This window comes from Mustelus asterias, chromosome X (genome assembly GCF_964213995.1).
Source record: "Mustelus asterias chromosome X, sMusAst1.hap1.1, whole genome shotgun sequence".
In the NCBI taxonomy this organism is placed as follows: domain Eukaryota; kingdom Metazoa; phylum Chordata; class Chondrichthyes; order Carcharhiniformes; family Triakidae; genus Mustelus; species Mustelus asterias.
The window spans coordinates 2,590,638-2,607,370 of NC_135834.1; the positions used below are offsets into that span (position 1 = coordinate 2,590,638).

General features: G+C 50.5%; 1 protein-coding gene across 12 annotated transcripts in view; it reads right to left on the reverse strand.

Moving 5' to 3' along the window:
• The window catches only part of stac3 (SH3 and cysteine rich domain 3), a 79,127-nt gene that overhangs the window by 22,725 nt on the left and 39,669 nt on the right, over positions 1 to 16,733 (reverse strand). For all 12 annotated transcript variants that reach the window (XR_013495826.1, XR_013495825.1, XR_013495824.1 and 9 more), the window contains 2 exons: positions 13,718 to 13,815; positions 7,468 to 7,531 (listed from right to left, as the gene is read on the reverse strand). Coding sequence is in view for 2 of the 12 variants with exons in the window: in XM_078201210.1 (XP_078057336.1) it covers positions 7,468 to 7,531; positions 13,718 to 13,815 (162 nt within the window). In the remaining 10 variants the exon portion in view is untranslated. The remainder of the gene's footprint in view (positions 1 to 7,467; positions 7,532 to 13,717; positions 13,816 to 16,733) is intronic.

Genomic DNA, 16,733 nt, shown 5'->3' on the forward strand with positions numbered 1-16,733 from the left:
GAGTGCAAAACTGGCAGAGGGTAAAACTGGCAGTGTGTAAAACTGGCAGAGAGTAAAACTGGCAGAGTGTAAAACTGGCGGAGTGTAAAACTGGCAGTGTGCAAAACTGGCAGTGTGTAAAACTGGCGGAGTGTAAAACTGGCAGTGTGCAAAACTGGCAGTGTGTAAAACTGGTGGAGTGTAAAACTGGCAGTGTGTAAAACTGGTGGAGTGTAAAACTGGCAGTGTGTAAAACTGGCGGAGTGTAAAACTGGCAGAGTGTAAAACTGGCAGTGTGCAAAACTGGCAGTGTGTAAAACTGGTAGTGTGTAAACCTGGCGGAATGTAAAACTGGCAGTGTGTAAAACTGGCAGTGTGTAAAACTGGCAGTGTGTAAAACTGGCAGAGTGTAAAACTGGCAGTGTGCAAAACTGGCAGTGTGTAAAACTGGCAGTGTGTAAAACTGGCAGTGTGTAAAACTGGCAGAGTGTAAAACTGGCAGTGTGCAAAACTGGCAGTGTGTAAATCTGGCAGTGTGTAAAACTGGCAGTGTGTAAAACTGGCAGAGTGTAAAACTGGAAGTGTGTAAAACTGGCAGTGTGTAAAAATGGCAGAATGTAAAACTGGCAGAGAGTAAAACCGGCAGTGTGTATAACTGGCAGAGTGTAAAACTGGCAGAGTGTGAAACTGGCAGAGTGTGAAACTGGCGGAGTATAAAACTGGCAGTGTGTAAAACTGGCAGTGTGTAAAACTGGAAGTGTGTAAAACTGGAAGTGTGTAAAACTGGCAGTGTGTAAAACTGGCAGAGTGTGAAACTGGAACTGTTTAAAACTGGCAGAGTGTAAAACTGGAACTGATTAAAACTGGCGGAGTGTAAAACTGGCAGTGTGTAAAACTGGCAGTGTGTAAAACTGGAAGTGTGTAAAACTGGCAGTGTGTAAAAATGGCAGAATGTAAAACTGGCAGAGAGTAAAACCGGCAGTGTGTATAACTGGCAGAGTATAAAACTGGCAGTGTGTAAAACTGGCAGTGTGTAAAACTGGCAGAGTGTGAAACTGGCAGTGTGTAAAACTGGCAGTGTGTAAAACTGGCAGAGTGTAAAACTGGAACTGTTTAAAACTGGCAGAGTGTAAAACTGGCAGAGAGTAAAACTGGCAGAGAGTAAAACTGGCAGAGAGTAAAACTGGAACTGTTTAAAACTGGCGGAGTGTAAAACTGGCAGAGAGTAAAACTGGCAGAGAGTAAAACTGGCAGTGTGTAACACTGGCAGTGTGTAAAACTGGCAGTGTGTAAAACTGGCAGTGTGTAAAACTGGCAGAGTGTGAAACTGGCAGTGTGTAAAACTGGCAGTGTGTAAAACTGGCAGAGTGTAAAACTGGAACTGTTTAAAACGGGCAGAGTGTAAAACTGGCAGAGAGTAAAACTGGCAGTGTGTAAAACTGGCACAGAGTAAAACTGGCAGAGAGTAAAACTGGCATAGTGTAAAATTGGCAGTGTGTAAAACTGGCAGAGTGTAAAACTGGCAGTGTGTAAAACTGGCGGAGTATAAAACTGGCAGTGTGTAAAACTGGCAGTGTGTAAAACTGGCGGAGTATAAAACTGGCAGTGTGTAAAACTGGCAGTGTGTAAAACTGGCAGTGTGTAAAACTGGCAGTGTGTAAAACTGGCAGCGTGTAAAACTGGAAGTGTGTAAAACTGGCAATGTGTTAAACTGGCAGAATGTACAACTGGCAGAGAGTTAAACTAGCAGTGTGTAACACTGGCAGTGTGTAACACTGGCAGAGTGTAAAACTGGCAGTGTGTAAAACTGGCAGAAACTAAAACTGGCAGTGTGTAAAACTGGCAGTGTGTAAAACTGGCAGAGAGTAAAACTGGCAGTGTGTAAAACTGGCAGAGAGTAAAACTGGCAGAGTGTAAAACTGGCAGTGTGTAAAACTGGCAGAGTGTAAAACTGGCAGTGCGTAAAACTGGCGGAGTATAAAACTGGCAGTGTGTAAAACTGGCAGTGTGTAAAACTGGCAGTGTGTGAAACTGGCAGTGTGTAAAACTGGCAGAAATTAAAACTGGCAGAGTGTAAAACTGGCTGTGAAACTGGCAGTGTGTAAAGCTGGCAGTGTGTAAAACTGGCCGAGTGTAAAACTGGCAGAGAGTAAAACTGGCAGAGAGTAAAACTGGCAGTGTGTAACACTGGCAATGTGTAAAACTGGCAGTGTGTAAAACTGGCAGAGTGTGAAACTGGCAGTGTGTAAAACTGGCAGTGTGTAAAACTGGCAGAGTGTAAAACTGGAACTGTTTAAAACTGGCAGAGTGTAAAACTGGCAGAGAGTAAAACTGGCAGTGTGTAAAACTGGCAGAGAGTAAAACTGGCAGAGAGTAAAACTGGCAGAGTGTAAAACTGGCAGTGTGTAAAACTGGCGGAGTATAAAACTGGCAGTGTGTAAAACTGGCAGTGTGTAAAACTGGCGGAGTATAAAACTGGCAGTGTGTAAAACTGGCAGCGTGTAAAACTGGAAGTGTGTAAAACTGGCAATGTGTTAAACTGGCAGAATGTAAAACTGGCAGAGAGTTAAACTGGCAGTGTGTAATACTGGCAGTGTGTAACACTGGCAGTGTGTAAAACTGGCAGAGTGTAAAACTGGCAGTGTGTAAAACTGGCAGAAACTAAAACTGGCAGTGTGTAAAACTGGCAGTGTGTAAAACTGGCAGAGAGTAAAACTGGCAGTGTGTAAAACTGGCAGAGAGTAAAACTGGCAGAGTGTAAAACTGGCAGTGTGTAAAACTGGCAGAGTGTAAAACTGGCAGTGTGTAAAACTGGCGGAGTATAAAACTGGCAGTGTGTAAAACTGGCAGTGTGTAAAACTGGCGGAGTATAAAACTGGCAGTGTGTAAAACTGGCAGTGTGTAAAACTGGCAGCGTGTAAAACTGGAAGTGTGTAAAACTGGCAGAATGTAAAACTGGCAGAGAGTTAAACTGGCAGTGTGTAAAACTGGCAGAGTATGAAACTGGCAGTGTGTAAAACTAGCAGTGTGTAAAACTGGCAGAAATTAAAACTGGCAGAGTGTAAAACTGGCTGTGAAACTGGCAGTGTGTAAAACTGGCAGTGTGTAAAACTGGCCGAGTGTAAAACTGGCAGAGTGTAAAACCGGAACTGTTTAAAACTGGCAGAGTGTAAAACTGGCAGAATGTAAAACTGGCAGAGAGTAAAACTAGCAGAGTGTAAAACTGGCAGAGTGTAAAACTGGCAGTGTGTAAAACTGGCAGAAAGTAAAACTGAGAGAGTGTAAAACTGGCAGTGTGTAAAACTGGCGGAGTGTAAAACTGGCAGAGAGTAAAACTGGCAGAGAGTAAAACTGGCAGAGTGTAAAACTGGCAGAGAGTAAAACTGGCAGTGTGTAACACTGGCAGAGTGTAAACCTGGCAGAGAGTAAAACTGGCAGAGTGTAATACTGGCAGTGTGTAAAACTGGCAGAAAGTAAAACTGAGAGAGTGTAAAACTGGCAGTGTGTAAAACTGGCAGTGTGTAAAGCTGGCAGAGTGTAAAACTGGCAGTGTGTCAAACTGGCAGAGTGTAAAACTGGCAGTGTGTAAAACTGAGAGTGTGTAAAACTGGCAGAGTGTAAAACTGAGAGAGTGTAAAACTGGCTGTAAAACTGTCAGTGTGTAAAACTGTCAGAGTGTAAAACTGGCAGAGTGTAAAACTGGCAGGGAGTAAAACTGGCAGGGAGTAAAACTGGCAGAATGTAAAATTGGCAGTGTGCAAAACTAGTAAGAAGTCTCACAACACCAGGTTAAAGTCCAACAGGTTTATTTGGCAGCAAAAGCTTTCGGAGCCTCAAGCTCCTTCGTCAGGTTAGTCAGGACTTGTGTTCACAAACAGCGCATATAAAGACACAAACTCAATTTACAAGATAATGGTTGGAATGCGAGTCTTTACAGGTAATCAAGTCTTAAAGGTACAGACAATGTGAGTGGAGAGAGGGTTAAGCACAGGTTAAAGAGATGTGTATTGTCTCCAGACAGGACAGTTGGTGAGATTTTGCAAGTCCAGGCAAGTCGTGGGGGTTACAGATAGTGTGACATGAACCCAAGATCCCGGTTTAGGCCGTCCTCATGTGTGCAGAACTTGGCTATCAGTCTCTGCTCAGCGACTCTGCGCTGTCGTGTGTCGTGAAGGCTGCCTTGGAGAACGCTTACCTGAAGATCCAAGGCTGAATGCCCGTGACTGCTGAAGTGCTCCCCCACAGGAAGAGAACAGTTTTGCCTGGTGATTGTCGAGCGGTGTTCATTCATCCATTGTCGTAGCGTCTGCATGGTCTCCCCAATGTACCATGCCTCAGGACATCCTTTCTTGCAGCGTATCAGGTAGACAACGTTGGCCGAGTTGCAAGAGTATGTACCATGTACCTGGTAGATGGTGTTCTCACGTGAGTTGATGGCATCTGTGTCGATGATCCGGCACCTCTTGCAGAGGTTGCTGTGGCAGGGTTGTGTGGTGTCGTGGTCACTGTTCTCCTGAAGGCTGGGTAGTTTGCTGCGGACAATGATCTGTTTGAGGTTGTGCGGTTGTTTGAAGGCAAGAAGTGGGGGTGTGGGGATGGCCTTGGCGAGATGTTCGTCTTCATCAATGACATGTTGAAGGCTCCGGAGGAGATGCCGTAGCTTCTCCGCTCCGGGGAAGTACTGGACGGCGAAGGGTACTCTGTCCACCGTGTCCCGTGTTTGTCTTCTGAGGAGGTCGGTGCGGTTTTTCGCTGTGGCGCGTCAGAACTGTCGATCGATGAGTCGAGCGCCATATCCTGTTCTTATGAGGGCATCTTTCAGCGTCTGGAGGTGTCTGTTGCGATCCTCCTCATCCGAGCAGATCCTGTGTATACGGAGGGCTTGTCCGTAGGGGATGGCTTCTTTAACGTGTTTAGGGTGGAAGCTGGAGAAGTGGAGCATCATGAGGTTATCCGTGGGCTTGCGGTACAGTGAGGTGCTGAGGTGACTGTCCTTAATGGAGATGCGTGTGTCCAAGAATGCAACCGATTCCGGAGAGTAGTCCATGGTGAGTCTGATGGTGGGATGGAACTTGTTGATGTCATCATAGAGTTGTTTCAGTGATTGTTCACCATGAGTCCAAAGGAAGAAAATGTCATCGATGTATCTAGTGTATAGCATCGGTTGAAGGTCCCGTGCGGTGAAGAAGTCTTGTTCGAACCTGTGCATGAAGATGTTGGCATATTGAGGTGCGAATTTGGTCCCCATGGCTGTTCCGTGTATCTGGATGAAGAACTGGTTGTTGAAGGTGAAGACATTGTGGTCCAGGATGAAGCGGATGAGTTGTGAAACTGCATCTGGAGATTGGCAGTTAGCCAACAGACACCTCCAGACGCTGAAAGATGCCCTCACAAGAACAGGATATGGCGCTCGACTCATCGATCAACAGTTCCGACGCGCCACAGTGAAAAACTGCACCGACCTCCTCAGAAGACAAACACGGGACACAGTGGACAGAGTACCCTTCGTCATCCAGTACTTCCCCGGAGCGGAGAAGCTACGGCATCTCCTCTGGAGCCTTCAACATGTCATTGATGAAGACGAACATCTCGCCAAGGCCATCCCCACACCCCCACTTCTTGCCTTCAAACAAATGGGGTCCGGGTTCATAAGACTCTAAAATCGGCCCCGCAGGTGGAGGAGGTGGTTAAGAAGGTGTATGGTGTGCTGGCCTTTATCAATCGAGGGATTGAGTTTAGGAGTCCGGGGATAATGATGCAGCTATATAAGACCCTCGTCACACCCCACTTGGAGTACTGTGCTCAGTTCTGGTCGCCTCATTACAGGAAGGTTGTGGAAAAGATTGAAAGGGTGCAGAGGAGGTTTACAAGGATGTTGCCTGGATTGAGTGGCATGCCTTATGAGGATAGGCTGAGGGAGCTAGGTCTTTTCTCCTTGGAGAGACGTAGGATGAGAGGAGACCTAATAGAGGTATATAAGATGTTGAGAGGCATAGATCGGGTGGACTCTCAGAGGCTTTTTCCCAGGGTGGAAATAGCTGCTACGAGAGGACATAGGTTTAGGGTGCTGGGGGGTAGGTACAGGGGCGATGTTAGGGGGAAGTTTTTCACACAGAGGGTGGTGGGCGAGTGGAATCGGCTGCCGTCAGTGGTGGTGGAGGCAAACTCAATGGGTCTTTTAAGAGACTCCTGGATGAGTACATGGGACTTAATAGGGTGGAGGGTTATAGGTAGGCCTAAAAGGTAGGGATATGTTCGGCACAACTTGTGGGGCCGAAGGGCCTGTTTTGTGCTGTAGTTTTCTATGTTTCTATGTAACTGCACAACCTCAAACAGACCATTGTCCACAGCAAACTACCCAGCCTTCAGGAGAACAGTGACCACGACACCACACAACCCTGCCACAGCAACCTCTGCAAGATGTGCCGGATCATCGACACGGATGCCATCATCTCAATTGAGAACACCATCCACCAGGTACACGGTACATACTCTTGCAACTCGGCCAACGTTGTCTACCTGTTACGCTGCAGGAAAGGATGTCCCGAGGCATGGTACATTGGGGAAACTATGCAGACGCTACAACAACGGATGAATGAACACCGCTCGACAATCACCAGGCAAGACTGTTCTCTTCCTGTTGGGGAACACTTCAGCGGTCACGGGCATTTGGCCTTTGATCTTCGGGTAAGCGTTCTCCAAGGTGGCCTTCGCGACACACGACAGCGCAGAGTCGCTGAGCAGAAACTGATAGCCAAGTTCCGCACACATGAGGACGGCCTCAACCGGGATCTTGGGTTCATGTCACACTATCTGTAACCCCCACAGCTTGCCTGGACTTGCAAAATCTCACTAACTGTCCTGGCTGGAGACAATACACATCTCTTTAACCTGTGCTTAACCCTCTCTCCACTCACATTGTCTGTACCTTTAAGACTTGATTACCTGTAAAGACTCGCATTCCAACCATTATTTTGTAAATTGAGTTTGTGTCTGTATATGCCCTGTTTGTGAACACAACTCTCCACTCACCTGACGAAGGAGCAGCGCTCCGAAAGCTAGTGGCTTGTGCTACCAAATAAACCTGTTGGACTTTAACCTGGTGTTGTGAGACTTCTTACTGTATTTACCCCAGTCCAACGCCAGCATCTCCACATCGTGTGTAGAGTGTTGTACTGGCAGTGTGTAAATCTGGCAGGGCAGTGTCTCTGACAGCATCCTCTGTCTGCCCGACCCCAATCTGCAGTTGTTCCTGATTCCTGATCTTTCAGATTCGGAAATATTTAAATGAAAGTTGTGACCGTATTCGCAATTCCAAAGTGAAATCCTGCCAGCTGATTGCTTCTTGGCCTCAGTGCCTTTCCCGGAGGCCGTGCCGTGCCCTGGGCTGGATTCTGTGGGGTATATTGATGCTGGGAAGAAGGTGGAATGGCGTGTGTGAATTTGGTTCACAATAGAATATTCTAGCAGCTGCATTCCCACACCTACCTCCTGCCCCGTGCTCTTCCCCAGGCTTCGCAATATCAACTTCTTCATCAACCATTTGCGCAGGCTGTAAGGCACAGGAAAGAGTTACAGAGTTACCCCCGTGCATTCCCCTGCCAAACCCCCTGGGGCTGAAATCGCGCTCCGCCTAAACGTGGCGGCATTTTGCGCATCGCAGTCTGCGCCACCGTCACATCATCCACTTGCTGGCATCTTGCTGTTGGCGTTCCCCCCGCACTGGGCACCCGACTCGTAGGGCCATCACCGACAAGAGGGGCACAGTGCAAATGTGGCACCTGCAACCTGTGTAGGTACATCCACAGTGCTGTTAGAAAGGGAGTTCCAGCATTGTTATTGGACAGTCAGTCAGTCCACGTGGTGTAGGTACACCCACAGTGCTGTTAGGGAGGGAGTTCCAGGATTGTTATTGGACATCAGTCAGTCCATGTGGTGTAGGTACACCCACAGTGCTGTTAGGGAGGGAGTTCCAGGATTGTTATTGGACATCAGTCAGTCCATGTGGTGTAGGTACACCCACAGTGCTGTTAGGGAGGGAGTTCCAGGATTGTTATTGGACATCAGTCAGTCCATGTGGTGTAGGTACACCCACAGTGCTGTTAGGGAGGGAGTTCCAGGATTGTTATTGGACATCAGTCAGTCCACGTGGTGTAGGTACACCCACAGTGCTGTTAGGGAGGGAGTTCCAGGATTGTTATTGGACATCAGTCAGTACATGTGGTGTAGGTACACCCACAGTGCTGTTAGGGAGGGAGTTCCAGGATTGTTATTGGACATCAGTCAGTCCACGTGGTGTAGGTACACCCACAGTGCTGTTAGAGGGTGAGGGGGGGCGGTTCCAGGATTTTGACCCCGTGACTGTGAGGGAACATGGTAGCCAGCCTCAGCCACCAACAGACCATTCAGGACGCCTCGTTGCAGCGCTGCGGGATTGGCTGATGCAGATACCGGCACACTCTGGAGAGTTTGCCAACTCAGGTCACCGAGGTCACCAACTGCTTGCAGGGGGCGAGTGACTTTCGACCCTGCAGCTTTGGACACATTCTTCCTCTTCTGTTCATTCCTCAGAGACCGCGCCAGTAACCGCGAACAGGGTGGCACCAGGCTGAGCCAGAGGACTGTGGAACGTGTGTGCCAAGGAGTCTGGCCAATTCCGTTCACTGCTTTTGCCCCGGGGCAGGAGGTGGCAGGACTGAGGGAGCTGGAGGGAGGAGCGGGGGTCCACTGCACATCGCACTGCATCGCCTGACTCCACCTGCAGGCAGGCCTGGCCCAGGGGAGAGCCATTCTTGGGTCGCGGGTGGGCACCGGGGCAAGGGAGATGTCGGGAGGTAGCTGGTCAACTCCGGCGGGGAAACGGACGCCTGCCAAATTGATCAGAGCAATGCAGCGAAATCAGGAAAACTAAAACCTTTTTCACAGAGAGGGTGGACTCCCAGGCCCCCTCCTGTTCCTCTGGCCTGACCCCCGTCAATTGGGCAGAAAGCGTGTGTCCGGCCCACCCTGCCAGGAGGCAGCCAATGACGGAGCTGTGGGCGGGGCTGTCTTCCTGGTCAGGCCAGTGTCCCAGTCCTCCCCTTCCCCCCCCCGGCCCCCGACCAGCACGAGCGACTGTTCCGACCCGAAGGCCCAATCTCAACAGCGAAAGCAGAGATAGGGCCCACCCCCTCAGCCTACAGAGGGTCGGAAAAAAAATAGTCAGGCTGGGCATTGAGGGACAAACCCCTTTGGGTTTCCCTACAGTGCAGATGGAGGCCATTTGGCCCATCAAGACCTTCCCCCCCCCCCCCACCCTCCCCAGGCTGCCACTGGAGGCTGCCTCCTCACACAGCAGCAGGGATAGTGAGGGCTTCACTCTGCCATTGGCAAAATGCTGACAGGCACGATAAAATGGCTGCCCTCATGAGGTGGAGGGAAAATGGCCGCCAGTCTCCTTGGGTTGGACAAGCGTGTCTGCTTCCAATCCCGCCACCTGCAAGGCGCCTTGGCGCTGCGATTTTACCAGCGTCTCCCCTCCCCCCCTTACCCAGAACCCCCGGTGGCGAGTAAAATTCAGCCACACGTGAATTTAAATCCAGTTGCCAAAAAAGAGCGATTGATTTTTAAAAACTGGCATCGCCGGGGGGACCAGGAAACTGTTGGATTGCTGGACGGTCCCTTCTGGCTCACGAATGTCCTTCAGGGAAGGAGATCTCTTGTCCTTCTCCGCTCTGACCGACATGTTTCTCCAGCCCCACGTCCACTCCTCCTGGCAACCAGAGCAAAACACCAAACGATGCGGGATGCCCAATAAAGGGCGGCACGGTAGCACAGTGGTTAGCACTGCTGCTTCAAAGCTCCAGGGACCCGGGTTCGATTTCCGGCTCGGGTCACTGTCTGTGTGGAGTTTGCACATTCTCCTCGTGTCTGCGTGGGTTTCCTCCGGGTGCTCCGGTTTCCTCCCACAGTCCAAAGATGTGCTGGTTAGGTTGATTGGCCAGGTTAAAAATTGCCCCTTAGTCCTGAGATGCGTAGGTTAGAGGGATTAGTGGGTAAATATGTAGGGATATGGGGGTAGGGCCTGGGTGGGATTGTGGTCGGTGCAGACTCGATGGGCCGAATGGCCTCTTTCTGTACTGTAGGGTTTCTATGATTTCTATGATTTCTATGATAAAGGGGCTCAGAACCGCACATTAACATGGAAGCGGAGAAGCTAGAAGCAGGAGGAGGCCACTCGGCCCTTCGATCCTACCCCACCATTCAGTATGATCATGGCTGATCAGGCACTTTCAGTATCCCACTCCCATTTTCTCTCCATATCCTTGATCCCTTTAGCCACAGGGGCCACGTCCAGTTCCCTCTTGAACATATCTAACAAACTGGCCCCAACAGCTTTCTGTGGTCGAGAATTCCACAGGTTCACAACTCTCCGAGTGAAGAAATTCTTCCTCACCTCAGTCCTAAAAGGTTTACCCCTTATCCTCAAACTGTGACCCCTAGTTCTGGACTCCCCCACCATCGGGAACATTCTTTCTGAATCTACCCTGTCTAACCCTGTTAGAATTTTATAAGTTTCTATGGGATCCCCTCTCACTCTTCTAAACTCCAGTGAATATAATCCTAACCCACTCAGTCTCTCCTCATATGACAGACCTGCCATCCCAGGAATCAGCCTGGTAAACGTTTTGGCCTCAACTACTTTCTGTGGGAGTGAATTCCACACATTCACCACCCTCTGGGTGAAGAAATTTCTCCTCACCTCAGTCCAAAAAGGTTTACCCCTTATCCTCAAACTGTGACCCCTAGTTCTGGACTCCCCCACCATCGGGAACATTCTTTCTGAATCTACCCTGTCTAACCCTGTTAGAATTTTATAAGTTTCTACAAGATCTCCTCTCACTCTTCTAAACTCCAGTGAATATAATCCTAACCAACTTAGTCTCTCCTCATACGTCAGTCCCGCCATCCCAGGGATCAGTGAAATTACCCCCTTTACCACCACGTTCGCCCGTCCAGAATCAGCGCGAAACAGACATGCTCCATAGAAGTCCGATTTGGGCGCTCCATCAGTGCCAAGCATCCAACGGCTCACTGTCTGAGATCAGTGAGGGGGAAGGGGGGGTCCGCTGCCACTCTGCCTGTGATCAGTGAGGGGGAAGGGGGGGTCCGCTGCCATTCTGCCTGTGATCAGTGAGGGGGAAGGGGGGGTCCGCTGCCACTCTGCCTGTGATCAGTGAGGGGGGAGGGGGCTGCGATCAGTCTGGGTAGCGGGGGGGGGTGGGGGATAAGGGGGTCAGTAATGTTGTGGGGGTGGGGCAGTGTCTGTGGGGGCCAGAGGGAGGTATTATCCGGTCCGGGAGGGGTGTGGCAGGGAGCAGCATTCCATCATTGTTCTCTGCGCATGTGTAGGAGGCGCTGATCGGAGCTACAGGTTTCGGGTGCGTTAAGCCCCGCCCACAGGCTGTGCAGCACGATTCAGAATCACTGATATTGTTTCAGGTAGAGTGTGTACGGGGGCGTCTGAGAACGGGTCTAAAAGTCGGATCTTAAACACTCCCAGTTTCAAGTTCGCCCAGCACTGAGAATCAAAATGGTAAAATAGGGTCCATAGAATCCCTACAGTGCAGAAGGAGGCCATTTGGCCCATCAAGTCTGCACTGGCCACAATCCCACCCTAGGCCCTACCCCCATAACCCCACATATTCACCCTGCTAATCCCTCTGACACTGAGGATCAATTTGCCATGGCCAATCCACCTAACCCGCACATCTTTGGACTGTGGGAGGAAACCGGAGCACCCGGAGGAAACCCACGCAGACACGGGGAGAACGTGCAAGCTCCACACAGACAGTGACCCGAGGCCGGGAATCGAACCTGGGTCCCTGGCGCAGTGAGGTAGCGGTGCCAACCACTGTGCCACCGTGCCGCCCCACGAATCCATAGAATCGCCACAGGGCAGAAGGAGGCCATTCAGCCCGCTGAGTCCGCGCCGACTCTCCGAGGGAGGCTCCGGAATGTTCCGCCGTTCACATTTTCCCATCACGCTGCAGTGAATGGAGATTTGGCTGAGCGCCAAATTCTCCGAGCTCGCTGCAGTGGGGGTGAGGCGTGAACGGGCGGTGAGGTCGCGTCCAAAACTCCAGAATGGGTGAAGGGATGGCAGCGACAGGTCTGCCATTCCCCCTGACCCATCTCCGTCTTCCTGTGGGCATTCTCCGGTGAGGGTGGTGGCCTTCAGGCTGGTTCGCCGCGTGGTCACGGTGATGACCTGCCTGCGACTGAGTCGAATCCTTTCTGCTGCCAGTGGATTGCAGCAGCTGGTGTGGCTGCTTGGGATTATCAGAAGCTTTTTTAGTTTAGTTAGGGCATCATGATCGGCACGGGCTTGGAGGGGCCGAAGGGCCTGTTCCTGTGCTGTACTTCTCTCTGTTCTTTCTCCTTCTCCGAATGGCAGCAGTGAGGCCTTGAGCCAAGGCTGTGCTGGGCTGTCGCCTGCCAGAATATTGCTGACTTCCGTCTTTAGAAGCCGCGTCTTGGTGACTGGTTTGGTTCCTTTGCCTTGTGCGCTCTGTGGGTGAGTGAAACGTAAAGCAAAGGTGATGGGAACACTCCCCACGCCCGTGCGGAGTGTGGGGAGGGCCCAGCGTGGGCTGTGGCGTGTCACACTTCAGGCAAGGAGTCCGAGTTGCCGTGGCAACGTCCATTTTTTACACGCACGTTGGAGAGAGCTGGTTCGAGGCTCCAATATGCATTCCGCCTACAGCTGACCAGGAATTTCTCTTACCACTCAGCATGTGCTGGAAGGATTGACAAGTCGACACTTGACCTGGCTTCGCCATGTTGTGGACGCATCTTCCTTGGTCGTCAGGTCCTGGGGTGAGACTCGAACCCAGAGCTTCCGGCTCAGAGGCAGGAGTGCTGACCCCACTGTGCCACGAGACCTCCCAGAGATCGTCAACCGGTCCCCAGTTGCCTCAATGGTGAGTGCCCGTCTACCGGATACACTTTGCGTGGTCCGCCCCCACTCCCCCTCCCCCGCCCGCTCCGATTCCCGTGGCGGGCGGGACGGGAAGATTCACCCCTCTGATTTTGCGGGCCCCTTGGCTCACTGGCACCTGTCCAGAGCTTGAGGCACGGGCAATACCACCCACTGGCTGTGGGGGATGGCACTGCCCTCGCTGTGCAACCAGCCCTTTGCGCCCAATGCCTGCCGTGCGACTTGAGCCTGGCGTGTAAAGGTGGCCAGCTGGTTTGAGGAGGGGGTGTGGGGGGAGGCGAGATGGAAAGCACAGGGCAGCAAAGTAAGACCTGCCCCCTCTGCCAGCCCACCATCCGCCGCCCCCCCCCCAAAACTTTACAGTCCACACAAAACAGAGAAGAACCAATGAACTCCGATACACCGATCAGGAGGAAACTCTCCACTATTTCCACCAATCGTCACGGTTGGCGGCCAATCCCTGCTCGACATTCTCTCTGGGTTTTCTGGATAATGTCCCCCAGACATGCTGGCCTTCTAGAACGTACCGTCAGCAAGCTCTAAGGACCAGCCCAGTTATCTGAGTGACCCATCGCCAATCCTGCCCCATCGTGGTGCAAGGCTGATATCAAAACCTCCCGGTTTCCTGCCCCCCCCTCCCCCCCGCCCCCACCCCACGGCCGGCATGTGTCGGGGACACGGGAGTGCAATTTCAGCCCCCCCCCCCCCCCCCCCCCCCCGCCGCCCCCACCCCCACACCGCCCAGGGTCAGCCACTTACGTTTTTCTTGTCTTCCGAATTCTTCTTTCTCTCCCGGTTTGCCATCACCACTCCTGTCCTCAGCGTCTCGTAAACGGGATCCGAGCGGTTCGCGACGGCTGGGCAGAAAGGGAGAGAGAGACTCGTATCAGTGCCAGCGTCGAAGCTCCACGCGAGCCGTCATCGACAACATACGCTTCCGTTCCTTGGTCGCTCCCTCGTGTTAATCCACGTTCCCCGTTAAACACACCTCGACTCGTCACCCCGAGCGCTCGCATCCCAGTCAGGGTGAGGGCATTTCTCCTGAATTCCCAATTGGATTTACCGTTACATCGTTCTGACCCAGCATGCACTGGGACTGGGCGGTGACGGTTACCTATACTTGCGGCATGAATTAATCTTCCAGAGGGCGTAAGCCATGCTTGTCTTTATTGGTCGGGCAATTGAGTACAAGGGTCAGGATGTTGCAGCTTTATAAAACTCTGGTTAGGCCGCACTTAGTGAGTATTGCATTCAGTTCTGGTCGCCACATCACAGGAAGGATGTGGAGGCTTTGGAGAGGGTGCGGAAGAGGTTTACCAGGGTGCTGCCTGGATTAGAGGGTATAAGCTCTGAGGAGAGGCTGGATAAACTAGGGTTGTTTCCTCTGGAGCAGCAGAGGCTAGGGGAGACCCGATAGAAACCTATAAAATTCTGAGAGGCAGAGATAGGGTTTGACAGTCAGAATCTTTTTCCCCGGAGTTGATATATCTAATACTCGGAGGCACGCACTGAAGGTGACGGGGGAAAGATCAAAGGAGATGTGAGGGGCAGGTTTTTTACACAGAGAGTGGTGGGTATAAGACCATAAGACCATAAGACATAGGAGCGGAAGTAAGGCCATTCGGCCCATCGAGTCCACTCCACCATTCAATCATGGTTGATTTCAACTCCATTTACCCGCTCTCTCCCCATAGCCCTTAATTCCTCGAGAAATCAAGAATTTATCAATTTCTGTCTTGAAGACGCTTAACGTCTCGGCCTCCACAGCCCTTTGTGGCAATGAATTCCACAGACCCACCACTCTCTGGCTGAAGAAATTTCTCCTCATCTCTGTTCTAAAGTGACTCCCTTTTATTCTAAGGCTGTGCCCCCGCGTCCTAGTCTCCCCTGCTAATGGAAACAACTTCCCTACGTCCATCCTATCTAAGCCGTTCATTATCTTGTAAGTTTCTATTAGATCTCCCCTCAACCTCCTAAACTCCAATGAATACAATCCCACGATCCTCAGACGTTCATCGTATGTCAGGCCTACCATTCCCGGGATCATCCGTGTGAATCTCCGCTGGACCCGCTCCAGTGCCAGTATGTCCTTCCTGAGGTGTGGGGCCCAAAATTGCTCACAGTACTCCAAATGGGGCCTAACCAGTGCTTTATAAAGCCTCAGAAGTACATCCCTGCTTTTGTATTCCAAGCCTCTTGAGATAAATGACAACATTACATTTGCTTTCTTAATTACGGACTCAACCTGCAAGTTTACCTTTAGAGAATCCTGGACTAGGACTCCCAAGTCCCTTTGCACTTTAGCATTATGAATTTTGTCACCGTTTAGAAAATAGTCCATGCCTCTATTCTTTTTTCCAAAGTGCAAGACCTCGCACTTGCCCACGTTGAATTTCATCAGCCACTTCTTGGACCACTCTCCTAAACTGTCTAAATCTTTCTGCAGCCTCCCCACCTCCTCAATACTACCTGCCCCTCCACCTATCTTTGTATCATCGGTATCTGGAACACGCTGCCAGGGGTGGTGGTGGAGGCAGATACGATTGGGGTGTTTAAGGTGCTTTTAGATAAGCACAGGAATATGTGAGGAATAGAGGGATATGGAGCAAGGGCAGGCAGAAGGGATTAGTTTAATTTGGAGTCATGTTCGGCACACAGGATGAGCCGAAGGGTCTGTTCCTGTGCCGGACTGTTCTATGTTCCATGCAGGAAGTACAGAATTCTTTTGACTTTGAATCTACAATGGTACATTTGAACATCAGTGAACATATAAAATGATTAGGTAGCAGTGCTGGATAATTTTGCAATTGCTCACAGATGGGGAAGAGATCATTCGGATTCGGGAAACATCAGGATAGAATTCCATTTGGGAGATTTCCGGATAACACAAGATGAACTGGTTTACTGCCGATCTTACACCGATGGACTCCACTGGTAATTTTGGTCACGGCCAGAGGTGGAAACATCTCGACTTCTACCCGATCAAACCCTTTCATCATTGTCTACTTTCTCAGGAGACTAAGGAAATTTGGCGTGTCCACTACGACTCTCACCAACTTTTACAGATGCACCATAGAAAGCATTCTTTCTGGTTGTATCACAGCTTGGTCTGGGCTCCTGCTCTGCCCAAGACCGCAAGGAACTACAAAAGGTTGTGAATGTAGCCTAATCCATCACGCAAACCAGCCTCCCATCCATTGACTCTGTCTACACTTCCCACTGCCTCGGCAAAGCAGCCAGCATAATTAAGGACCCCACGCACCCCAGACATTCTCTCTTCCACCTTCTTCTGTTGGGAAAAAGATACTAAAGTCTGAGGTCACGTACCAATTGACTCAAGAACAGCTTCTTCCCTGCGGCCATCAGACTTTTGAATGGACCTACCTCATATTAAGCTGATCTTTCTCTACACCCTAGCTATGACTGTAACACTATATTCTGCACCCTCTCCTTTCCTTCTCCCCTATGTACTCTATGAAAGGTATGCTCTGTCTGTATAGCGCGCAAGAAACAATACTTTTCACTGTATCCCAATACATGTGACAATAATAAATCAAATCTAATATTAAGTTGATCTTTCTCTACACTCTAACTATGACTGTAACACTACATTCTGCACCCTCTCCTTTCCTTCTCCCCTATGTACTCTATGAACGGTATGCTTTGTCTGTATAGCGCAGAAGAAACAATACTTTTCACTGTATCCCAATACATGTGACAATAATAAATCAAATCTAATTAAGTGTGCTGGGTTTGGAGGCCCCGTGAGCAACAA